General features: G+C 42.0%; 2 protein-coding genes across 4 annotated transcripts in view; both read left to right on the plus strand.

The window, feature by feature from the left end:
* Positions 1-23,538, plus strand: part of TSGA13 (testis specific 13) — a 38,466-nt gene extending 14,928 nt beyond the window's left edge. The window contains exons 2-7 of the mRNA XM_089917073.1: positions 11,539-11,651; positions 13,522-13,593; positions 14,475-14,681; positions 19,193-19,332; positions 19,903-20,030; positions 23,177-23,538. Of these exons, the coding sequence (XP_089773199.1) occupies positions 11,539-11,651; positions 13,522-13,593; positions 14,475-14,681; positions 19,193-19,332; positions 19,903-20,030; positions 23,177-23,346 (830 nt within the window). The 3' untranslated portion in view covers positions 23,347-23,538. The remainder of the gene's footprint in view (positions 1-11,538; positions 11,652-13,521; positions 13,594-14,474; positions 14,682-19,192; positions 19,333-19,902; positions 20,031-23,176) is intronic.
* Positions 23,539-23,699: 161 nt separating this feature from the next.
* COPG2 (coat protein complex I subunit gamma 2) overlaps positions 23,700-26,111 on the plus strand; it is a 129,597-nt gene continuing 127,185 nt past the window's right edge. For 2 of the 3 annotated variants that reach the window (XM_089917386.1, XM_089917387.1), the window contains exons 1-3: positions 23,700-23,817; positions 24,988-25,040; positions 25,604-25,684. In XM_089917386.1, the coding sequence (XP_089773512.1) occupies positions 23,781-23,817; positions 24,988-25,040; positions 25,604-25,684 (171 nt within the window). In that variant the 5' untranslated portion in view covers positions 23,700-23,780. The remainder of the gene's footprint in view (positions 23,818-24,987; positions 25,041-25,603; positions 25,685-26,111) is intronic. The other variant, XM_089917388.1, reaches the window with a different exon arrangement.

Raw genomic sequence — 26,111 nt, forward strand, 5'->3', positions numbered from 1 at the left:
TAATATCATTCCTTTCCTCTTCCATTAAGTCTCTCTAGGACACAGTCATTTTCCCAGACCTACTATCATCAAAAACATCTCCCCAACCTTTTCCTATCCTAGTCCCAAGTGTAAACGCAGTTAGATCCATATAAAATCAGAGAGATATTCTTCTTTTCTTTTTGTATAAGACTAGTTTTGACATTTCAGATCTCATGTCTTCCCCTGAGTGTCAATCTCTCTTCATTCGTCTACGGATATGCCACTACTTTGCCTTCTATCATTTCTAAAACTAACATTTTCAAGCCATAGTTCTCTCTTCATTTGAAACACCCAGTGGGTTGGCCCTGCCTGCTGATCAGGGCATTCCCACTGTTTCTGGACCAGCCTAACTCCATAAGTAAAGGCATACCAGATGCAGGCTCCCTATAGTGAATTTTCAGCCTTTCCAATGGTATTGTTTCATTCTTCTTGTAAGAATAGACCTCTTCCTCTTCATCTAGTCATGGCTATACTGCTATGGTATTCACATATGTGATTGGCTCAAAACTAATAGACATATCAGAGCCAAACTGAGAGCACAGAGCAGAGGTGGGTAGGGAGGGAAATGCCTCAAGGAGGCTGTTGATAAGCCACATAAAACCCTTGATTCTGGTTCCACGCTGATTTTTGCTCGCACCTACTTCTTCTTTAAGAACAAGATAAAAAGGAAGAAGGTTTGGGATGGCCATTTAGTACCACCAACAATGCGTAGCAATAATAAATCAAGCCCCCAACCTCACATAGTCTATTTGGAATTTTTCAGCGGGGTTTTCAGTTACTCATTCAATCAACAAATATTTGCCGAGTGTCCACTGTGTATCAAGTAGTACTCTTCCAAGCACTGGGGAGATAGTAGTTAAGAAAGCATGCAAAATCCTTACCACATTACAGTGTACATTCTTCTAAAGGAGATGGATAATAAATTTAAAAGTATATAAATTCAGGTAAATCGAAGGGCTTTGAAGAATAATAAAGCATAATAAAGAGATAGAATTTCATTGGGAGAGAGTACCTATTTGGAGTGGCTAAGGAAATCCTGTCTTATAAGGTGACACTTGCCCAGAAAAATGAATGGAGTGAGGGTGTAAGTCATTGGAAGTTCTTGGTGAAGAGTGTTCCAGAGACTAGAATTAACAAAGGCCCTGAAAGGGAATGACCTTAGCGTGTTCAAGGAATAGCAAGAAGTCCAAGATGGCAAGAGTTGCTGTCATGATGGAGAGCCTAGAAGGAGATGAAGTTAGGGAGAAGGGTGATCTTGTATAATATAGTAAAGAGTTTGGGTTTTATTTTAAATGCTATAGGAAGTATTGAGAGGGTTTGAGCAGGAAAATTCTGTAACTTTTTAATTTTTACATTTGAAAAAGATCTATCTACAGAAATACATTTGCTTCTTTCCTTCCCCTTCTCCTGTGTGTTTAACACTGTCTCTGGGTTTAACCAAGTGTTCATGAGGACATAAGGGAAGCAGGCCCACCATGCAAACTCAGGGAAATGGAATACTTGGACCATAATTCATAGACTCTTTCTAAAAGCCTGAGAAAGATCACTTAGAATTCTTTCTTATCAAATGTCTTTGATTTCTTAAGGGAAATAGAGCTGATAAGACCTGCCAACAGGCATCTAATCTGTGCCTGACATATTGTTCACTCCCTAACATTACTTCCCCTTTTCCACATCTCCTGCAAAGGAGATTCATCACAAAGAAAGCTGCAATTGTTTTTAGGCAGCCCATAGTGAAAGGAAGCTTTGGCTTGGACCAGGGTGGTTGGAAGGCAGTCAGATTTGGAACACATTTGGATAATGGAATCAATAGGTCTTGACGATGAATAGATTGGATGTGTAGTTGAGGGAATAAGAGGAATCAAGGATAACTCCAAAGCTTTCTGCCTGAACAATAGAATAGATGGCAGTGCTACCTCTTGAGATGGGAAAGACTGAGGGAGGAATGATGGGGAGGGAGAATCAAGAATTATTTTGAACTTGTCAAGTCTGAGATATCCGTTAGCATCCGAGAGCAGATGTAAACTGCAATTGCATCTGGTCCCCAACCAGAATGTAAGCTCCAAGAGGATAGGGATTTTTGTCTGTTTTGTTTACTACTGTATTCTTGGAGCCTAGATGAGGCCCTGGCACATAGCAGGGTTTTTTGTTGTTTTTTTTTTAAAATAAATTTATTTATTTATTTTTGGCCACGTTGGGTCTTCGTTCTCCATGCAGGCTTTCTCTAGTTGCAGCGAGTGGGGGCTTCTCATTGCGGTGGCTTCTCTTTGTGGAGCACGGGCTCTAGGCATGCAGGCTTCAGTAGTTGTGGCACGCGGGCTCAGTAATTGTGGCTCATGGGCTCTAGAGCGTAGGCTCAGTAGTTGTGGTGCACAGGCTTAGTTGCTCCACGGCATGTGGGATCTTCCTGGACCAGGGCTCGAACCCATGTCCCCTGCACTGGCAGGTGGATTCTTAACAACTGCGCCACAAGGGAAGTCCCACAGCAGGTGTTTGATAAATATTTAGTATTTGCTGAATGAATGAACAAATAAATGAATAAATGTGAGTCTGAAGCTTTCATAGTTTGAAGTCCTGGCCTGTAGCCATTGCTGAGCAGAATGATAAAAAGCAAATGGTGGCAACAAATACCATATATTAATACCTAAAATAGTGAGAGAAAGCCGTGTCTGAGGGGCCTCTTCCCTCTATCAGAACTCAAATTCAAATTTCTGGATTGGCCTGCCACATGGAGAAAAGGGAGACATGGAGAATAGAGGGCCAGAGCCTGAACAGAGGAATGAGTGAAACCATTTATGTGAACTTTTAATGTATAAGATCTCTCCAAATACAAAGGAAGCCCCAACAGTGATATAAATTTGCTTCTTGAGGGAAAACAAAGTGGAAAAGTGAGAAAGAAGAGGCTTCCTAAAGAGATCCTTCCACATTCCCAACCCCCCTCACCCTAAGTCTACAATACAAAATATTGAAGTTTTTAAAGTTTTTGTCAACACTGAAATTCAATATATGGTTTGGTGTGAAAATGTAATGTACAGGAAGACATATAGTTTGGTATGATTATGTATTATCCTACATCACTGTTGCTGGCTATCACACTATGAAAAGTCTGATGTTATTTGAAAGAACTGGAAGGATCAAGAAAATAAAAAAGAGGGTGGGAGAAAGCTTGTTTTTTTCAGCCTACTGAGATGCCAATAAATCAGTGCTAATTGCCCAGAGTCTACCTTTTGTGGGTGAACTCAATCTTGTCAATGAATTGTGACACTGTGTCTCCCATATCAGGGTAGCATTCTGTAATACTGACAAATATTCTTCTCTCTTGGAGAGAGGCATCTTTATTGATCACATCTATTTCCTGAACCATTCTGTCTTACAGTTGGGTCTTTGATGCTTGGACTTACAAGCTAAGAATCTGCAACCTTGTTCTGTGGTGCCATTGAGCTAGATCAGGAGAAAGGCTCTAAAGATACAAGAGAATGAAATGTGTCAGTGGGGTTGGGAAGGTGCCGTAAATGGGAAAACACATCTTCTGCTCCTCCAAATAGCATCCCAGTCACAACACTTAGAAACTTGCCATGGTGAGCGGCTTCAGTCCCAAGGTTTTCCCTGAGACCACCTTCTATCCCTTACTGTCCATCCTGTATATTTTTAAAAACCCATTTTCTTCCCTTTTGTTTCTCCTTTGGCCCCCATGTCCCTTACACTCCTGTGATAAATTGAATGAAAGCTCTGTGTAGAGAGACAGCTTCCACTCTGTCTTGTGAGTAGATATCCCCATATTTTAAATAGACAGATCTACAAACGAATCTCATGGCCTTGAATTGCCCAGGTTCCCAATCTCCTGATCTTCTTCATATGTCTCTATTTCTGATAGTCTTTCTTAGCTCCATATTTATTCCACAGTGGCTATTGCTGTGGCTACATTCTCCTCATAAAATTCATTAACTCTGAAAGTCATTTTCCATTCATTCATTGCTGAATAATGCTACTTCTGTTCAGATTTGGTATTGATCAACAGATGAGATGAATGAATGTTTAAACCCTGGTCCCACTCTGTCCGCAGATGGAAGGCAGGTTGCTAGGCAAAGCTTTCTGCCCAGGCTCCAGTTTCTAGCAGGCTTTCATTTTTGCTTTGCCATGGAGATAATTTCCTGAAACCCCTATTTCCTTGTTCGCTGGTATCTGAACCAATGTAGAACATTCACACTACAGCCGCAGCATTCACTGCAGCCAGGATGTTGAGGTAGTTGACGTACCAAATATACCTCCTCCCCCTACAGGTTCCGAAGCAATTTTTTTAAAAATGCAAAAATCAGGGCTTCCCTGGTGGCGCAGTGGTTGAGAGTCCGCCTGCTGATGCGGGGGACGCGGGTTCGTGCCCCGGGCTGGGAAGATCCCACGTGCAGCGGAGCGGCTGGGCCCGTGAGCCATGGCCGCTGAGCCTGCGCATCCAGAGCCTGTGCTCCGCAGCGGGAGAGGCCGCAGCGGTGAGAGGCCCGCGTACCGCAAAAAAAAAAAAATACAAAAATCAAATAAGTTCGAAGTATCTGTTTTTGCTAGAGGCTAGTTTGGAGTCTGTGGCTGGGACCTGAATATAAATTTGGCTTCTTAATACATCCCCCTAGCCCCCAGGTAACCTACCACGTGTTGCTGGCAGGTTGTTTGGGAAAGCAAGAGCCAAAGTTGGGATTACCTACCCTTGCTCAGTACTATATGCCATAGTTTTTCTTTTCAGAGAAGAAGGGAGGATGCTACCATACCAATACTTTTAAATGGAAAGAAGTTTCTGTTTTATAAGCAGTTAGAAATAGGAGGAGAGGAAGAAAATGGTTCCACAAAGAGTTCTTCCTGCCTCCTGCCCTCACCTAATACTCCCAAAATGCTCTATGCCACCCCAAGCACCCCATCCTTACTACCCAGTGTTTACCTGGCCTGTGAGGTCTCCATCTAGACATAGAAAGTTGTGGAGATGAAGGGTTGAGGAGGAACAATTCTTAGGTCCCATCATAGATCAACACCTAAGGGGTAGTAGAAAGGGGTGACCAACCTGAGTTTTGGTGGATGCAGCTCCTGTGTTTGGAAAGAAGACAGTCAGGGGAGAATGTATGATACACTCACATTATCTTCTCTCAGATGGTCTCTGTTCAAGCAAATCCTGGCTTTGCCATGAGCTCAAGCCTAGCAGGTTTTTTGGATCTGTTTTATCTGCCTTATAACTGGTAGCATGGGCTTGCTTATTAAGCTTTGATACTTTCTGTGAGTTTTTAATCGTTTTCTGTACCTTCAAAAGTTGCAGTTTAGATGCTTTAAGGTAGAGGCTCTCCTGTCTTTTCTCATCTCTTCCCGTGATTTCTGGGGCTCCTTTCTCCTGGTTCTCCAACCTCTGGCCACTCCTTTTTGGCATTCTTTACACCATCCACTCGTGATGTTCTTCTTTTAGTGTTTGCTTTATCTGAGGCTCTGTCCCGTGCCTTAGTGTCTTTTCAGCCCACCGTTTCTCCTGCTTAAGCTCATTGGCTCCAATACTTTCAGCTAGCATATATACTTCATGCTGATTCCCAAATGTGTAATTCTTTCCCAAAAGCGTATTTTAAGCCATTTACTCGACACTGTCCCCACCTGCATCTCATACTCAGTGGACCAAAACCAAAATTCATCAACTGACTCCATCTTCTTTATGCTACATTTTAGTAAATTGCACCCACATTCACTCAGGTAACTGAGCTAGAAATGTGACTATAATATTCATGAGCCCATGGATCCAACCGGTTACCAAGTCTTATTAATCCCACCTTTCTAACATCTTTCAGATCTCCTTCTTTTATCCTTCTTCATTGCCACTACCTTATTTTAGACCTTATATCAGTTCAGGCTTTTTAGGTTGAAATCAACAGAAACAAACTGACTAATTTAAGCAAAAAAGGGGTATTTATTTGAAAAGACATTGGGAAAGCTCACAGAATTGGAGGGAAAACTGAATAACCATGCTTTAAGGAAGACTAGATCTGAGGCGTTTCTGGGGACCTTAGCAGGTGGAGCTCAAACTTTCTGTCTGGGACGTTGGGTAAGGTAACTCAGCTACAGTCATCTTTCATCTCTCTGTCTTTATCAAATTTTCAAATTCCTAGTAGAAAGAATCTGGTTGGCCATCTTTGAATAAGTCATCCAGGGCTAGGAAAAAGGGGTGAGTGGCAAAAATTGCCATAGACCCTTCTCAACCCTTCCTCAATACTAACTAGCTTTCTCAAATGCCTCTGCATCTTTCCAATCTATAGTTCACATGGCCACCATTTTTGTATTTTAGAAATATATACTGTTCAAAGTATCCCTACTTAACATCCCTCCATAGTACTTCATTATTCATAGAATAACCTACAAGCTTCTTCTAGGGACTTCACTCTAGGATTTAGACCCTGGCTTCCTCTCTAGTCTCATCCCTTGCTACCGTTTCATTAAATCATTTTTTTAAAATTAATTAATTAATTTTGGCTGCGTTGAGTCTTTGTTGCTGCGCGGACTTTCTCTAGTTGTGGCGAGTGGGGGTTACTCTTGGTTGCGGTGCACGTGCTTCTCATTGCGGTGGCTTCTCTTGTTGCGGAGCACGGGCTCTAGGCACGCGGGCTTCAGTAGCTGTGGCGCACGGGCTCAGTTTGTGGCTCACAGGCTCTAGGGCGCAGGCTCAGTAGTTGTAGAGCTCGGGCTTTGTTGCTCTACGACATGTGGGATCTTCGTGGGATCGAACCCATGTCCCCTGCATTGGCAGGCGGATTCTTAACCACTGCGCCACTAGGGAAGTCCGTTCACTAAATCTTATGTTCCAGGCATACTGTGGTTACTGGCAATGCTCCTAAACAAGACATGCTTTATTCTATGTTCATGTTTTAGCTTGTGTTGCTCCCTCTTTCTCAAATGCCCATTTCCTCTTCTTTTCACCTGGTTGACTCATACTCATCTTTCCAGGCTCACTTTAGGGATTAGTTCCAAACCTCTCCCTGTCGCTCCTCATCCAGGTTAAGTGCTCTTCCTCTCTACTCCGCTAGCATCCTGAACTTCTCTCTAACATGCCCATTGCAACGTGTTGCATTCCACTCTTTCCTGGTCTGTCTTCTAGGTTACACTGTGAGCTCCTTGAGGTCGAAGACTACATTTAATTTTTATTTGGTTCCCATTACCTACGACAGTGCCTAACATGTCATAGATGTTTGGCAAATATATTGAAATAAACAAATATTGATTTTGAATGCCTAATGTATAAAGCACTGTGGGTGGAACAAACATAATATGTATATAATTCATATTTCACTTTCAAGGAGCTTACTGCCTAGGGAGCAAACAGCCTGCATATAAGAAAAGCATACGTAGAATAACAATTTACTATATAATTGCGTGCACAAAAAAACAGTGCCTGCAGGCTAGAATTTGGGATTAGATTGATGTGGAAAGTCTTCTCTGAAGAAGAAAGGCCTAAGTAGTTACGTAAGTAAAGAAGAAGACTCAAATGGTTTGAAGAGGTTGGGGAGAGAGTTTTAAGTTTGGAGAATAAGAGAAATAAATGTTCACTGTGTCTGAGGAAAAGGGTAAAAACATTGGCTAAGGCAGGGGTTGATTACGATACAGTGAAAACATATCCTTACTGTATAGCACAGGGAACTGTATTGAATATCCTGTGATAAACCATAATGGAAAAGAATATGAAAAAAATGTATATATACGTGTAAACTGAATCACTTTGCTGTACTGCAGAAATTAACACAACATTGTGAATCAACTATACTTCAATAAATTTTTTTCAAAAAGATACAGTGAAAGGGTCAGTGTGTGTGTATGTTGGGGAGTCATAGGCTAAAAAAACAAACTGGAGCAGATTGTAGCAGATTTTGTTTGAAATCTTTGGACTTTTCAAACTCTGACTCCAACATAGAACACCTCAGCATTCTAGATTGCCCTTTCATCACAAATTCCCTGTGTCTCCTCTAGAATATTTTCAAAATGGACAGTTTCCATGTCAAGGAATTTCCCCTTCTTCCCTGAGCTAAGCTTTCCTAATGTCCTTCAAGGTATTGTACACTCCATCTTTCTATTCTTATTTTAGATGTAGTTTTTGTGTTTGTGTGATGTTTTTCCCCACACTGGGTTGCAGACAAACAGCACAAGCCTTATATCCCCCAATTTGTTGGCTCCTACTTATTTTAGTTTCAATATACATGTGAGCTGGATTCACAATTCCAGAAAAACTAAAGGTGAGAAAAGGGTGAAAAGCTTATTAGTCAATTTCCCTTGAAGGGAAGTTTCAGAGGTTAACTCAGTCTAGTGATAAACTCTAGATAGTCATATTTAGGGTTTGTGTCTAGACACTCAAACTAGACATAAAGCCTGAGCAATCACCTATCAAAACTATTAACATTAATATAGATCTTTCCTCCAAACCCATAGACTTTATAGGAGCTTGGGCTAATAGGCCTTATCAAAGCTCTCCTTAACTTTCAGGGCCCCCATTATTTGATCTCATCCTACCTCCCCACTTTTATGTCTTACCACTTCAAACAACAACAGCAAAAAAACAAAAACAAAATAACCTTCCAGTCAGGACTAATATCTGGAAAAGTATGATTATATTGAGAGGGGAGGTATACATTAAAGGATGGCTACTCCTCCAAATTTCTCCCACAACTGACACGTGAATTAATTTTATTTCAGGTCTTTATATAGGTAAATCTCACCACTGTCGTGGAATTAGAACGTCACCTTTAAATCATTTGGTTAACTCTATTTTTACAAATGAGGAAATTGAGGCCCCAAGAAATGAATTGACTTGCCAAATATGTTAGCATGTATTTGTCATTATTGTTTCACATTTAACAATCACTTTCTCTTCCCTCCCCACATTTACCAACTAAACTTAGGTCCTTGAGGGCAAGGATCATCATGTCTTGTGCATTTTCTGCCTTCACAACGGCATCAATAAGTCTCTTCTTGTTTCCCACACAGGATCAAGAATGGGGCCGAGCACAAAGAATGTGCTAAGAAAAGAATGTTTGGATTGAACTGAACCCCTGCAGAACGTGGACTATTTAGAGGCACTGAGTTTGGCCTCTGGGTGAATATTTGCCTTGGGTTGGCCCACTTAGCAGTGAACAGTAATGGGCCAAAGGAGACAGGCCAAGTGTGTAGTCTTGCTTGCCCAACTAAGTTATGAATACCTTCTTATACAGACTCATTTTGTAGTCCATATCACTTTGAACAGTACTAGTCACAGAGTAGACACTCATTAAAAACATTTTAATTGACTTACTGTCCTTGGATCAAAAATCAGATCTTGATCTGTGCTTCATACAGCAACTAGAGTAGCTTTACCAAAAGAAAAACGCCGGGCTGTCAAATATGGATGCTCCTGGGCTGAAGAAGCATTTTTTATGCAGTTCTATGCCTTAACTTGGCCTTGAACAAGAGTATCTGGGATCCTGTGCTGCCTCTTAGATACCAAAGAATCATTTTGAAAAGTGCTACAATAAAGCCTATAATATAGTGTTAATTATTAGATAACTTAAGGTAATAGTACACATCAAAAGGGCACCAACTCTACGATGTTAAGTGGGGGTGAATTTATTTTGGTCTACCCACAATGTGTCACCCTCTCTCCTGGGGACTATTTTTAAGACCTCTGGCCTGAGTTAATGATGCAGCTGGTGGCCAGCAATAGATGGAAGTGAGCCATCCTTGGATGGGATTTGATCCTGGATTTGGGATTATTTATACCATGCTATAGCCCATTGACCTATCAACTACATAGCTTGGCCATTTCTACTTTTCTTGTTTTGGTCTTTACTCTGCCACCCTCATTTTTAAAGGAGAGAGGTTCAGTTGAGGTAGTTCCAGGGTCCTACTTAATTTAAGCTAGTTTAACCTCCAAAGAGAAAGCAGGCTATTTATTTTAAGTAACCCAATCTTACTGATGAGCATCTTTCACTATGTTAGGGCAGTAAATGGGTTTAGTAAGAATTGGTCAAGGAATCCAAAATACTTTGTTACTAAATATTGCAACTTTTGCCCTTTTTCTCCAAAGGGAACTGGTATCTGGGGGAGAGGGAGATGGGAAAGTAAATGAAAGTTTAGATTATGAGAATATTTGCCACTGATGATTGTTTTTATTACCTTAATTCTAGGTAGGGAAACTTAGATGTGGTTAGGTACATGAGGGAACCAGTAATCCAAGCATGGTCATTAAGAATTGGAAATTTAGTTGGGAAGTTCCACTAACTGTATCCCCTCTCATGGAATCATTGGCTAATCATTGGCAAGGGCAGAGCTGTTTCCATGTGGAGAAGAGTATGCAGGTAGACATTCAAAACAGTAGGTGGTCTTTAAGGGTATTATGATTGTCCAGTTGCCCAAAAGAATTTGCCTAAGCAGTCTACTAGACCAGTTCCTTGAGTGGTCTAAAACCCCTATTTTTTTTTTTTAATTGAGGTATAGTTGATGTACAATATTATATAAGTTTCAGGTATACAACATGGTGATTCACAATTTTTAAATGTTATATTCCATTTAAAGTTATAGAATATTAGCTATATTCCCTGTGTTGTACAATATATCCTTGTAGCTTATTTATCTTATACATAGTACTTTGTACCTCTTAATCCCCTACTCCTATCTTGCCCCTCCCCCTTCCCACTCCCCACTGGTGACCACTACTTTTTGTTCACTATATCTGTGAGTCTGTTTCTTTTTTGTTATATTTCCTAGTTTGTTTTATTTTTTAGATTCCACATATAAGTGATATCATATAATATTTGTCTTTCTCTGCCTGACTTACTTCACTTCGCATAATACTCTCCAAGACCATACATGTTGTCGCAAATGGCAAAATTTCATTCTTTTTATGGCTGAGTAGTATTCCATTGTACATATATACCACATCTTCTTTATCCATTCGTCTGTTGATGGACCCTCAGGTTGCTTCCATATCTTGGCAATTGTAAATAATGCTGCTATGAATATTAGGGTACATGTATCTTTTTGAATTAGTATCTTCAGGGTTTTTTTTGGATATATACCTAGGAGTGGAATTGCTGGGTCTCATGGTAGTTCCATTTTTAGTTATTTTTTTAGGAACCTCCATACTGTTTTCCATAATGGCTGCACCAATTTACATCCCCACAGTGTATGAGGGCTCCCTTTTTTCCACATCCTCTGCAACAATTGTTATTTGTGTTCTTTTTGATAATAGCCATTCTGACAAGTGTGAGGTGATAGCTTATTGTGGTTTTAATTTGCATTTCTTAAAACCCCTATTTTAGAAGAAATCAACTTATCAGTTGTCACCATGTCTTCAAGAGGTCCCACTTGATTAACTCTTCACACTGAAGAGCCCAGCATGCAGGCTGAATAATGAGTCCTGTTCTTTACTACCCATACATACGCAATTAGTGATCACCCAAACTGGTCTCTTCTAAGTCATGTCCCCAAACTTCATTGAGAGAGGTTGAGAACATGTAGAAGACCAAGACTCTGAGTAAGAAAAAAATAATTCGATATTCTGCCTCTTTTTCAGGTTTCAGTATGGCAAATCAAAGAATTCAAGAACTAGCCCAGTTAAATCTGAGAAAGAAACAATTGTTGATAGTGATGAGGTAAGAAAGAGCATTAGCAATGTTCACTTATAATCTTTCTTTGGAATTGCTTAGACTACTTTATAAGCTGGATCTCACAAACTTCCTGTTGAAAAGCAAAAAGGGGTCAAGATTTATATAGAAAGCAACGTTAATTTATCTAATTTTATGAAAGAGAAACAGAGACATAGAAAAGGGAAGAGACAGGGACATATCAGCAAAGAATCAAAACCCAGGGACCAGAAATCTATTTTAGGGGATGAGCGAGTGTTAAACCCTAACTTAAACTTGATTTTGTGGTCACTTCTTGCAACAAAACTCCTTTGGATAGCTTGGTTGCTTCCCAAGGTTTATCATATTCAAGTGAATTTTCCAGGTCAACTTTTATTTCATCAGCCAGAGATAGTACAATTCAACATAAAACTAAAAACGTACTCCAATTTGGACATTCTTATGGATTTAGTCAACTACTGGAGACTAATTTGGAAACAAGATGCAATACCTTAGAAAAATTTGGGAGTAAAAACATTTTTCCCAGAGACTTTCCCCAAAAAATTAATTAAAAAAAAACTATAAAGGAAAAGTCTTCACATCTTCTCCCAAATAAATTTTTCCGAGACGTCTGTGATTCTAAATATATATGTCATATCTGTGAAGCCAGTTTTTCAAATGTATTTTTATTTTGAACAAAGGGACTTCAGTTTTACAGAAGGTAACACAAATGAAATCATTGCATCTTTGGATTTGTCCCCTATTTCATCCCAGCATTCCTAAAAGAATGTATGGCATATCTCTGCTAATCCTCCCCACAGTCCTCCTCCAAGCCCTGGAAATTGCCAACTCCTGGCATTTTCCTCCCCTCATCACACAGTTCTGTCCCACTCTTACTATCTCCCTCTTCTCCATTCACCTTCTTGCCGCATTCACCTGTTCAGTGTGAGTTCCCTTTCTTCTGAATCCCAGCTTACTATATCACCTCCTTGGGGGCATGGCAATCTTTAGAAATGCTCATCCACATACAGGATTGTGCTCTTTATCTGATTCCTGATTAGGCCAAGCCCGAAGGAGATAACTCAGAGCTTTTATCTCCTTGTGTTCTTGTCCCTTTGATTTATCCTTAGATAACCTGGGGCTAAGCTAGAGGCCAGGCAACATGGGGGGGGGGGGTCAGCAGAAGGAGATGGAGGAGGTCCAGCAACTCTACCACCAGACATGACACTCAAGCAATCCACCGATCACCAGCACCACCACCAGCAGAAAAACACAAAGTGGTAGACAGAAGGGTTACCAAAATTCAATTACTTTTTGCCACATTTCTGGAAGAATCATATGTCACAGAAATATTCAAAAATGCAGACTGCACCATTGTTTCTCCCTTCTGTGTGCCGCCCCCAGCCCCGAAAGCAGTTATCCCCCAGGCTTCCTTTCACTGACAACCCTTAAGTTATTGCCCTTCTGTAACTTGTTTTTCTCCTTAAAGGTTGTTTTGTTTTTCACCTGATTTTGCATGTTTTGTTTTGTTTTTCACCTGATTTCCCTTCTATAGAGATGGAAAAGGCAGAAGAAAGAGGTGTGAGCTCTAGGGGTGATTTGTACCATCTAAACTTTGATGCTGCCCTTGTCTATTTCACCCCTTCACTTCCTAACAGCTCCTAACATTTCACAAAGCTGGTCCACATTTCCATGTACAAGCTACCCTGTCAGGGTGCCTTAGAACCTAGCTCTCCATGCTATGGCTCTCATTCCAGAAACCCAGGGTGCAGAGCATGGAGTACTTCTCACTTAATTTAAGTTAGAGACCAGATTTTAGCCAGACTAAGGTGAGGTAAGGAATGGAATATTGTTTAGAATAGGTACAACTTGAAATACTAATTTTGATTATTGTCTCTAGATTTTTGATGCAGTCGGGCAATCAAAATTTGTTCTAGAGAACCTTCACCATTACACAGTCCATCCAAATTTGGTAGGTGATAAAAGCATTCCCCCAAGATCTCCAACAGCAAGTTTCAGCTGAGGCCCACTGCAGAGTATCCCAAGTGCCTCCAAGTGTCACCAGCTTCCGTGACTGTGCATCCTCCTAGGACAGGGAAGCAGAGCTGTCTCAGGACACTGTTGGGAATGGTGGTGAGGGAGGAGGGCGGGACTGGGAAGAAGGTGGTCCCTGCAGCTGATTTTTTTTTTTTTTAATTGAGAAAACATATTTCGAATCAGGAAGTGTTTTGTTCTCTCCCTCTCCCTTCCTCTCTCTCTAATCCTCCACCTTCCTCCTACGGATGGAAAAGCAAGTTTAGTGGGCATGCCCCTTCCCCCACTACATCTTAAGTGACATGCTGTCTTTTGTGACTGCTTTTCCTTTTTTTAACTTTGTGCTTATTCTGCATATTAATGTGCCTGTGGAGAAATGTTGGTGGGTAGGAAGATGCAGATAAGGGCTGTGTTGGCCCCCTCAGGGCTCTCTGAACTAGGAGATTTGGTTCCTGGCAGTCTCCCCCCTCTGCCTCAGAGTGAGTTGTAGAGAAGGCCGTTTAGGTTGAACATAGAAACTTCTGCTTGCCCTGTTTTCTTGGGCACAATGTTGGGCACAACTTTTCCACAAGAATGAAGTCATCTCGCTCCTTTTAATGTGGAAACTTTTCCATCTCATTTCCCCAGCCCCTTGGTCTGTTTGCAGGGAAAAGCTCTGAGAGAAGAAAGGGACAGAGAGCTTCAGACATTTTCTATTAAACCCAGCCCCTGTCCGGCTTCTATCCCTACCCCATAGAGGCAAAAGATTAGCCAACTGATTTGTTAATCTGCTCTTGAACTAATCCCTTTGTCTCTCTGGAAATCTTTCTGTCTGCTCAGGCCCAGTACTATGAGCCTTTGAAGCCCACTGCACTGCATAAATTCCTGGCTCGAAACAGGAAAATTCAAAGCTTCACATTGAAAGTAACAGAGTATGATCAGGATAAGACCTTACTGATTATGACCAACAACCCACTTCCCTGCTCAATCGACCATCAAGGAAAGGACATGACATCAAAATACTTTTCCAGTGAGTTACTGCTCAAGGTAATGGCACCTGGGGAAGTTTCCTGGCACCCTGAGTAAGGATCCTGAAGAATTAGGAGTTAGCTCCAAGAAGGGAGCTAACCTAACATGGAGGATGGTACTCAGGACCCAACCTCTTCCTTCTTATTCTTTGCCATATGCTTCATCAAATAGAATCTGAGAGCCTGGGAAATACTCAGAATCAGAGTTGTACAAACTTCGGTCATGAAACTTCATTACACAGAGGAAAGAGGGTCTTAATTCAAAATTGTTCCTCCTTGGTCAAAGATATTTAGTTTGTAATTAACAAAGGGTAAACTAGCCACTGGCTTTCTAGTTGAGTATAAAGTAGCAACAGATAAAACAGGAAATGACGAACAAGGAACAGAAACAAATATCAAATTGGGAAAGGGGTAAAGGGTTATGCTCTATACCCACTGCTCTTGGGTGTCAGAAGGGGAGAACAGAAAATTTACTATCACAACAGCCAGATGTTTGGGACTTTGTTATACACTAGAGAAGTTCAAATTCAATTCAATAAACAATTGCTGGACATACACTCAGCTGAGAACTAAAATATGAAGATGACTACAGGACAGTTTCTATCTTGAAGGAACTTGGAGTCTAACAGGAGAGACAGGTCAATAAATGAGATATAAAAAGTAATTATTATATACCAGGATATATGAATAATAAAAGAATATACAAGATACACTAATATACAGTAGAGAACAGTATCTTTGTTGGAGGAAAGGAATTAATCAAGGAGGTTTTACAGAAGAGGTGACCCCTGTCCAAAAAAAAAAAAAAAAAAAAGGAGAATATTCCAATCAGTGGGAAGGGCAAAGGCATAGAGACATGAGAAACTGAGGTGCATTTAGGGGGATGTAAGAGAGTAAATGGCAGGAGATAAAAGGTAAAATCAAATTTGCATTTTAGAAGAGCTTTTTAGGAAGTTGAGAGAAAGGTGTATTAGTGGTGGAAGAGAAAAAAATCAGTAAGATTAGTTATATTGTTACTACAATTGTCAAAGTGAGAGATGCTGAAGAATTGAATAAATCAATAACAGAGGAAATGAAGAAAATCAATTAAGAGATATTTAAGCATATGATCTAAAAAAGATCTTGACAGCCTTGAGAGTAGGCCTAATATAACAAGAAGAAATTAAATAAGTGAAAGTGTAAATTTAAAAAATCTAATTATTACAGAAATTTGATGCTGGGAGTGGAATGATCCAAGACAGACTGTTATAATAAAATGTGGTCAATATGGAATTAGTATTTATCAGCTAGATGGATGGCAGTGAGAGATTCCTTTCCAAACGGATGATAAAATGCTAATATCCAGTGGTATATGCTGACAAAGGAGTTAATTAATTCATTGCCTATGGTTCCTTGGGTCTCAGAATTTGTGCCATTTGGAGGTAACCTCAGAGGTTGTCTCTCATGGTAGTGGATAACATACACTGAGAGGAACAAATGTCAAGCCAGGGCTGCCTTGCTCAAGGTAGAGAAGGAAATACAAGACTATCACGTAACCTTGGTGCAAGAAGAGCTTTCTTCCAACAGCTGGCACTTTGTGAGCCTTCCAGGTCACATGTGGGACCTGATCGTACTCATGAGTAAATTGTGGTACCAGCCAAATTGTATTAATAGACAGCATTAAGACTCTGATTGTCAAAGACTGGCAGCATGGTAATTTTATGGGGCTATCTGGAAGAAGTCCAAGAAGATGGAAATGCCCAATATCTAGAATGCCTCTTTAATATTCATGCTGCATCCCTTTCTCTTACTATACAAATGTGATAATCTTTTGTGAGCCTAAGATTATGCACAAAAGAAGCATTCTTTTGCTACACCCAGACATGTGTATAAGAAGAGTGTGGGTACCAGCAATCAAGTTGAAGAATGAACCAGACATGTCTATCACGGTGATTGTTATACTCACAGCCCCTTCTAAGTGACATGGCCCTACCACAGTTTGTGAAGAATAGGATGCCCCGAAAGGTCCTATTTTGAATAACTAGACTCAATTCTCTATGCCTACCTAGGACCAGAGAAGGCCACCTGATCCAGTGAAGCAAAATTCATAGGCTGGTTAGTGACCTGTGGTGTAGATCGGTACCCACAAATCTAACCAAACAAACAAAACCCAAAAACCAAACCAAAACCCAAACCAACTAACGGGTGTCAAAGTGTTGGCCTCTGTACCACCAGCGCTGAATTAAATCTCGGAGACAGTTTTGGGTGAAGTGGAAAAGAATAGCTTTATTGCTTTGCCAGGCAAAGGGAGACACAGTGGGCTCCTGCCCTGAAAAACTACGTTCCAAACCTGGGAGGATTTGATGAGGAGTTTTACAGTAATGGTTCAAAGGTTACTGATAAGATTAGGGTGTGTGCAGGGCCTGCACTCCTTTAATCTCAGGTGGTCTAGAGGAGCTTCTCTGGTTAATCTCGCCTCAGGCGGTTTCTTGCCTGCTCCTCCCTTGATTAGCGACTGTTCGAATCTTTCCCTTTGGAACTCAAGGAAGGTCATGGAGGCTGGAGGCTGGAGTCTGTTCCCTATGAACAAGAAATGGGGGACAGAAAGGCTTCTGTGCCCAGGAGCCCCACAGGGTCCTGCTCGGTTTTGTAACTTATCAACAACCAAAATCCCTGAGCTAATCATATTCTTGCTCCCAGGCATCTGAATTGGGAAAGGAAAAGATTGAGGCTGTGGGAATAAAACCTGAAAGGGCATGTAGAGGAAGGCCATAAAAACGTCAAACCATGAGGAAGAAGGTAGGGGCAGCTTGAAGTAGAAATGAATAAGCAGAAGCTGTGGGTAGAAAAAAGATATGCAGGGTAAAGGTAAGGAATGAACACTAGAGACAGAAGGAAGCAGACAGGAAGAAAGTAGGAAGCGTGTTAATGACATGATGCTAAATGATATGAAACAAGATAGACAAACTCATGCAGTAGTGGTCCTAGATAGTGCTGCCTTGGATTCCAGATAAGATTTTTATTTTTGTTTTTCTGCTCTAAGGTCTAGCTCTGCTAAGGTTTCTGCTCTTTTGTGGCCAGATTATTAGCTGTGTCTTAGGTCCTAGGCACACATGCTGCTACCGTAAAACCCCTATTAATTGAGGTAACTTAAATGAATTCCTGTTCCTCAAAACTGGAAGACTTTAAAGAGAATGAGCACAGAATTGAAAAGACTTGGTTCAGGCAGCAAGCAGTTTTTAAAAAGAGGTTTGAAAATTCTGAGCAAAAACGTTCAGTATGGGTCAATTAATTAGTTTGGTTATTCATTCATTGTCATTCTTTTATTCATTCAACAAATATTTATTGAGCACTTACTATGTACCAGGCAACATTATGGGGTAGTAAGGATCTATCAGTGACTAAGTCAAAGTTTAATTCCAGTGAGGTAGAAGACCATAAGCAAGCCAACAATCGCACGGATAATGTATAATGTGTTAAGTGCCCCAAAAGCAGGATAAGGGAATGGAGGGTGATGGGTGTGAGTGGTGAATTTAGATAGTGTAGTTAGGGAAGGCTCTCAGAAGCAGCAATGACACTTGAATAGAGACTTTAATAGGATGTGTCCTGCAGTTGCTACAGCTAGCATATTGTTTTCATTTCAGATTGCCATACATTATATAGATATAATTATAAACATAATGTGTAAATATAAGTTGTAACTTTCTCAAATGAGTGAAAATGAGAGAAATCAGGAGAACAGTGAACCCAAAGCCATGTCATATGAAAAAAAAAGTTCAAAATGTTGGCAATGTTGAGCCTGGAAGAGAGAGGGCGCTCAGGGGGAACGTGATAGATTTCTTCAAATTCTTTAAGGATTCTGTGGAAGAGACACTAGATTTATTCCGTTTGGACTGTAGGGTAGAAGTTACAGGGGATAGCAATCAGCTGATCAAAGATTAAGTAGCCTGGGTTTTTAGATATAGGAAGATGGACCACTTGACAGTGTTACTATGGAGGGAGTAAGAGTGTCAGATGAATGGTTAGACTTGATGGTCTTTAAGATCCTTTCTGAAAGTCTTTGATTCTATGACTTTAATAATGACGAAATTATTATCTCACAAAACATCCCATTCTGTGGCCTTTTCACTGCAGACGGAGAATGGGATGTGAATGAGACAGCCATCTCCAAGAAAGGTGGGTAGAATCCCATGGATCTATTTCCCAATTTATTACCAAATGTTTGGTTTCCTAAGCAATTCACTAGTTGAATCCTTCTCAAAACCTGGGAAATTTTTCTTCCGTTTACTACAAACGGCTAGTGGGCAAGCTTAATTGATTACTTAGGAAACTGACCTAACTTTGGACAAATCGTCTGGCTGTGAAACGAACAGGTATTAGCCCACCCAGGGAACTGTTTTCTCTTCTTTGGGTTTCTGCATCCCTACTTCCCTCTTCGGCAGGTTTTGCTGCATGATTTTAGGGGAACGGGAGCTTAGCCCAGGAGCTTAGGTCAGGAAGTCCAGGAGACTCAGCTAACTCCCTCACTTACTCTTCTTCCCTTTGCTGCAGGAAAGTCATCAGCACAAGCCCACTGAGAACTTCTTCCTACCTCTGATGTATCAGAAAAAAAAGTTAAGATCTGGGCTGAAACCAGTCTTCCCTGTGACACTGTTGGAGGACCCTAAATCCAAGAGAGAACAATGGTTTAGGTGAAGTCCTGGCTCTTTCTTACCTTTTCCTTATTCTTGTCACTATCTCTTTTCAATATGATTTAACAAACACTTTTCGGTTGTACGGAATGTGGACAACTGTATAATAATAGGACAGCTTCCCTACATGATCCCCAACCACACTTCTACCTTAGCAACAGAGAAACAGTAATGCAAAACTAAAGTTTTTCACAAGAATGATTTTCAAGAGTGAAGAAAAGTATTCAAAGGTCCATGCTTTGAGGAAGCAACAAAAAAAAATTTCCCTCGGTGCCTGTTAAGGGTTGTGATATAGGAACAATTTGCTATGTATGAGATTTGATTTGAAACTGGTTATAGGAGCAGCTAATATCTTGTTTGGAGAGGAGAGAGGAGATTCTGGAGTTCCTTCATAGGTTTACAATGCTAGGTTCTAGAAGCATCCCTTCCACTGAACAATACTCCCACTCTGTACCAATGAACACCCTCAAATCCTACTGTCCTTTCTTCTCCCCCAGAATCTGAGAATGCAGTGAGTGGTTCCATTAATCCCTCACCCTAGGATCTACTAAATGAACTTTCTTTGTTAAGGTTTTCCACGGACAAGGATTTCAAGAGTGAAGGGAAGTATTCAAAGGTCTGTGCTTTGAGAAAACAGAAAAAAATGTACCCTCAGCTCAACTTTGCTCCAGTCTGTAAAAGAGATCTGAGGAGTGACAGTAAGGTCCTCTCTATCAAAACAATGGTTTATGGGATGGAGATGTGGGCAGGAGGGACAAACTACGGGGACGAGAGATAAGGGCAAATCTCTCTTGGAGGTTCTGGAGACTAGCTTTCCTTTTAGCATGGAAGCCAAGAACTGATAGAGGCCCAAGTGGTGCTAGGCTTTCCACCCTGTTTCAATCCTCACATTTCAAGAAAGCTCTAGCATAGTGTTTTCCAAACTACATCACCTACCACTTTACTAGTTTTGGTCAATGAGTTATTTGCCCTGTTATTTACTTAATGCTTTTCTTTTAAATTATTTTTTTTGTCCTAATTAATACTATATCATTGACATCATGGGTTTGATATACTAATCACATGGGGTTTTTTTCTCTTATACATTTCTCTCAAACATTTAATCAAATTCATAATAATTACATTTTAAAAATTAATTTATTTTGGCTGTGTAGGGTCTTCGCTGCTGAGTGCGGGCTTTCACTAGTTGCGGCGAGTGGGGGCTACTCTTCGTCGCGGTGTGAGGGCTTCTCCTTGTGGTGGCTTCTCTTGTCACGGAGCATGGGCTCTAGGCGTGCGGGCTTCAGTAGTTGTGGCACGAGGGCTCAGTAGTTGTGGCTTGCGGGCTCTAGAGCACAGGCTCAGTAGTTGTGGCGCACGGGCTTAGCTGCTCCGCAGCATGTGGGATCTTCCCAGACCAGGGATCGAACCCATGTCCCCTGCATTGGCAGGCGGATTCTCAACCATTGCGCCACCAGGGAAGTCCCATAATAATTAAAATTTAAAATGTTTATCTATGTATCACCTAAAACTACCCAGTGGTATGCATATCACACTTCGAGGAAAACTGTTCTAGAAGGGCCAAAGGATAAGCTATGCGTCTCAGAGGTCCATGAGTCTCTTTGGGGTTGAGGCAGGACATGGCGTGGAAGAGGTTGGGGATAAGGTTGTAAGGAAGGGGTACAACAAAAATGCTCCTCACAAATTGTCATTAATTTAGCAACATTTACGGGGCACTTAGTCGTGTTGGATATTTATCAACCACCAATAATAATAGCACTTTCCATATGTAAGACAGATGGATGGGCCAGGTCATGAAGGGCTTTGTATATTTGTATAAATAAGGGCTTAGGTTTTATCCAGCAGGCGGTTGGGACCCACTGAAAAATTTCAGAGCACTGAACACACATTTGTGTATTAGAAGTATAATCGATGGCTCCCCAGACTTCACCAGCCTATGGCTCCAAGATAAGGTTCATTTCTCCCACGGGACTGCTCTCCTCGAGCAGTTTCTGGAACTCCCTAAGGTATGCTTCTCTGTTCTACAAGGCCATCCTAGCGATTGCCAGCCCTCCTCAGCTCAAAGAGTCACAGTTCCAGAGGTATGAGGTCATATCGTACCATCCCTTACCTGGCTTCTTCAAGTGTCTCTGCTCCTTCTGTACCTATCTGCCGCACCACCTGACATCCCTCCTGCCTCTCTTAACTCCCCATATACAGCTAAAACCAAGCTGTGATATTAAATAACACTTCATAGATGTGAAGAAAAATTAAAGGATGGCAGAGAGTCATTTATCTTGCTTTAAAAGGGGACACTCTTAGGCTCAGCCTCAACCCCCCCTCAGTCCCTTCATACTTCCCAACAGGCCCCCAGCACATTATCCATTCTTGGGAGTCTCTTGGCTTACCAGCACTGTCTCTGCCTAGGCTCCTAATACCCTTGGCCCAAGGAAGGGGAAAAGGTAGCTCCTTCCCCTAAGCCTGTTTATTTTCAGCCCCCAGAATAAATCAGTAGGAACATCTATTTCCTTCAAGGGAAACTCCACATGGAAAGCAAGCTTTGAGCTTTATAAGCCAGATAAGGCAAACATAAAATAGTACATTTAGTCAGAGCTAAATCTTAAATGATACCATACGCAGGATATCAGCAGTTCAGCTTAAATCCATATTGAAAGGAAGAATTTCTCCAGTCTAGAATCTAATCTGGATTAGAATTTCTCTGATTTTTCAAGGGCATGATTCTGTTAAGGTATCTCAGTTTACATTTCTAAACAGAACACTTAACATCTCAGTCTGCAGCATTTATTAGAATTATGGTGACTTTACAGTTTCCCTCAAGAAAAATGAGTGGATATTTACTTATGTATCTAAAGGGCCCATTATTGTGCTTTTCCTAAACAAAGACAATCCACTGTGAAGTTGAAACAGTGTCTCTACTTCAAGTAAAAGAGAACCTAGCAACTCCTCCTTCCATCAATAATTTTCCATGTTTACCAGGCATCCAAATAAAGAAAGATTACACAGAGAATTGCTTGCTTGGTAAAAGATTACCAGGCCATGAAGGCTGGTTAGGAGGCTGTCCAAGAAACAAACAGATAGGACCTGAATTAAGGTGACAGCAGTAGGAATAAGAAAACAAATTTTTTTTTTTTTTTTTTGCGGTACGCGGGCCTCTCACCGTTGTGGCCTCTCCCGTTGCGGAGCACAGGCTCCGGACGCACAGGCTCAGCGGCCATGACTCACGGGCCCAGCCGCTTCCCGGCATGTGGGATCTTCCCGGACCGGGGCACGAACCTGTGTCCCCTGCATCGGCAGGCGGACTCTCAACCACTGCGCCACCAGGGAAGCCCAAGAAAACAAATTTAAGGGATATTTACAAGGCATAATACTTCAAAATGGGGGGGGGAGGGATGGGAGCAAGAAGAGCCCACAACGGAGGGGTCCAAGAAGGGCAGAAGTTGAAAGAGAATCTGGAAAAAGTGATGACAGTGAAGCCAAAGGTAGAAACAGTTTCTTAGTTACACTCTCGGACAGGAGAACTGAAAAGGCTAAGAGGAATATGAATACACAAGTGAAAGTTCCTTCACTTAGTTAAGCGTTATGTAAGCGTCAAAATGGCCACAGATGGAATCGTTTGAAAGGGGTGGGATTAAATAGGGAAGACCCTAAACTGGTGGGTGTTGATGAAGGGAAGAATTATAAAGAAGGTTGGAATGATAGTCCGTGGTCCAAAACCTATCCTCCTGCTCAGAGTAAAGAGCAGCTTTCTCGGCCCTCCAAGCGGGTCTCTTTTTACGTCTCACATTAAGTGTCCTAAACCCTCTGGAAATCCACATTCACGAAGGTGCCCTGTGCTTTGTTGCAGTCTCCAAGAAGTCAGGGAGCGACCTGCCAACTTCCCAGATGATTTGGGAACCATTAACCCTTTCATCACTCCTGGAGGAGAAGCCCACCAGAACCGCGCCAGGAGAGAGCGCGTTCCGCAACGGAAGGGCGCAGCAGTGGATTATAAAAAACGCCAGTGTCATTAAATGAAAACAAGCCCTACATGCCCCTCGCCTCATCTCCAGAGACTGAGCGGCCTGGAGAAGTCGCCATTTAGGGCATGCCAACCAAATAAAATCTCATTCTGCCCTCTCCGGGCGTGGGCTGCCGGGTCGCTTGCAGGGTGGGCCGTGGTGAGCCCCCTGCTGCGACCTGTCACCGTAGGGGCGGGGACGCGGCCCAGGGGAGCCCACCCTTGGCCCCGCCTCCGCCCGGCTTGGGGAGGAGGAGAGGGCGTGGCCACGTCCCCTGGGGTTGAGAGCGGTCGGCGACTGCCGGGGAGGGCGGGCCTTCTCTCCGAGTGACGGGACCGCGGCCCAACCGGCGCCAGAGCACGGGGCCGACCTTCCTGCAGCTTCTTCCGCTTGCTGGCTGCGGCGCCTGGGACGGTGGCGGTGGGCTTGGGCGCTGGGAAGTCGTCCAAGATGATTAAAAAATTCGACAAGAAGGACGAGGAGTCTGGTACGCGCGGGGCGTCTGACGCCCACCCTCAGCCGCGGGGTCCCCTTCCCCTGCCCGCCGCCACCTGCTCTCGGGGACTGCGGACCTGGGGGCGTGGGCGCCGGTGTGCCGGCGGGCCGGAGTTGGAGCCCAGCCCCTCCTCCGACCCACTCCTCTCCAGCCGGGGGCCTGCCCCTAGCCCCTCCCCCGGGCGCCGGAGCCTCCCCTCAAGTCGCGCGCGAGCGCCCGGGCGCTCGCGCGCAGCCTCGGGCTGCTCGGCGGCCCCGCCCCCAGCCCCCTCCTCCGGCTCAGCTCCTCGGAGCCACCTGCTCCAGTTCGCCAGGCCTGGGCTGCCCACCAGAGTCCGGCCCATGGCAGGTGGCGGAGGTAGTGAGTGTGCGCTTGCGAGAGGCGGGGTGGGGTGGGGTGCTGGTAGTGCAAGGCCCACGGTGGGTCTGGGATTGACGGGACTGAGTGTGTTTGTGAACTTTGTGGTGTCTGTACCTTGCAGTCTCCCCGGGGACCTCTGCTTTGTCCACTTCCGTGCGGGCAAGCCTGCTCCGTGGTACCTAGCTCGTTTAATACTCAAGCATCCAAAAGTGAGTTGCATCTTGATAGCCGTCTTTGGTCCAGAGTAAATGAGGAAGATGCCAAGTCACCTCAAAAAACAAAAACAAACAACCCCCCCCCCCAAAAAAAACCCCTCAGTGATTGATAGCTGCTCTAAGTGTGGTCGAGGGTTGGGTTAGTAAACCTCTGTGGCCCCTTCCAGCTTGACGTTATCTAATTCTCTGATAAACTCCTCACAGTAAATGTTAGAAACACATAAAATAGTGCTTTCCTTTAGGGAAATCCAAAGGACCTTACCACAGTCTCATTAATTTTAGTTGTATGGACATGGCAGATATTTCTAACATTCATATAAAAAGAAGGCAGGGAAAGAATACACTCATTTCAGGCAGGGTTTCTGCAAAAGAGAAGTACAGGATCTTGCAGGATAGCAGACAGAGCTAGTGTCAGAATCAGAAGGATTTTAATCAGTTTGTATGCATATTAGTAATGATTATCCCTGTGAAATCCAAGTGGTCACCTCACTTGGGTGAGATTTCCCAAGCATTCAGTACCCTTCTGTAGAAAGTAAGTTTGTGTAGGACAACTATTAAAGACATTTTTTTTCCCCCCGTAACATAGGTAGTGGCTCCAATCCTTTTCGGCACCTGGAGAAGAGTGCTGTCTTACAGGAGGTATGGCTTGGAAGTATAGTGTGTTTTTTTCTTTTCTATTCCATTTTAGAATGGGGGACAAAGAGCCCCGGAATGCTCTGATACAAAATAAGAATTAAGGAATGCAACTGAGTTCAAAGAATATATACTTGAGGGAAAAAGAAGAGGGGTTACTTGTCATAGGAGAGTCTAGAGCTTATAGAAATGCAAAAATATGTAGACTCTGTCACATGTTGAGAATTTTAAATAAAACACCAAAGGAGGTGTTTAGTGCAAGGTTATCGAAGGAAGTTATAGATATTAAGCCTATTGTATTCAAATGATGTAGGTAAATATTGTGATTCTTACTTAATAGATAAAGCCCACAAGTTGAAGTAGCAGACCTAAGGGAGTGAATAGTATAGAATGGAAAACCTAGGCCACATCTAATAATTTATTATATAACATAATAAGTTGAAAACTGTAAGCAACATTATTTGGATACTGTGATTAAAATGTATAATAGTCTTTATTTAAGTTGATTTTCTGTAATCTGTGATAGCAAAGATAGAAAATATATATAGCAATGTTTTCTGTTTCCACAGGCTCGTATATTCAATGAAACGCCCATCAATCCAAGAAGATGTTTGCATATTCTTACAAAGATTCTTTACTTATTGAACCAGGTAAATTATTTTGATTTTCCTCAGATTTGTGTCCTGGAATAGAAATACATAACATGCAGTGAAGTACTTTCTGGCAAGTGTAATTATTTATTTTTTAAAAATTCACTTAATTTTAAAATTTACGGTGTTTGATTAACATAATAACATGTAAAATTTCTTGAGGACGAGGAGTATGACAGACACTTCTTTTTTATTCATGAGGTACCAAATCAGCTAAGCACATGGTAGGATCTCAACGTTGATTTGAATTTAACAAGTATTAGTTAATATTAAAACATGTTGTTTAGATATGTTCAGAAAATAAAAATATATTGCAAAATCTTACACAAATTCCAGATAGATATTTTATCCTTTTGGGGGGAGTATATTATATTACTATTTTAAAGCTTTGATTTTAATATTCAAATTTTATACAGGCATACCTCAT

Source organism: Delphinapterus leucas, chromosome 9 (genome assembly GCF_059928025.1).
Source record: "Delphinapterus leucas isolate spDelLeu-1000000601 "Yukka" chromosome 9, BTC_Dleu_Yukka2, whole genome shotgun sequence".
NCBI lineage: Eukaryota > Metazoa > Chordata > Mammalia > Artiodactyla > Monodontidae > Delphinapterus > Delphinapterus leucas.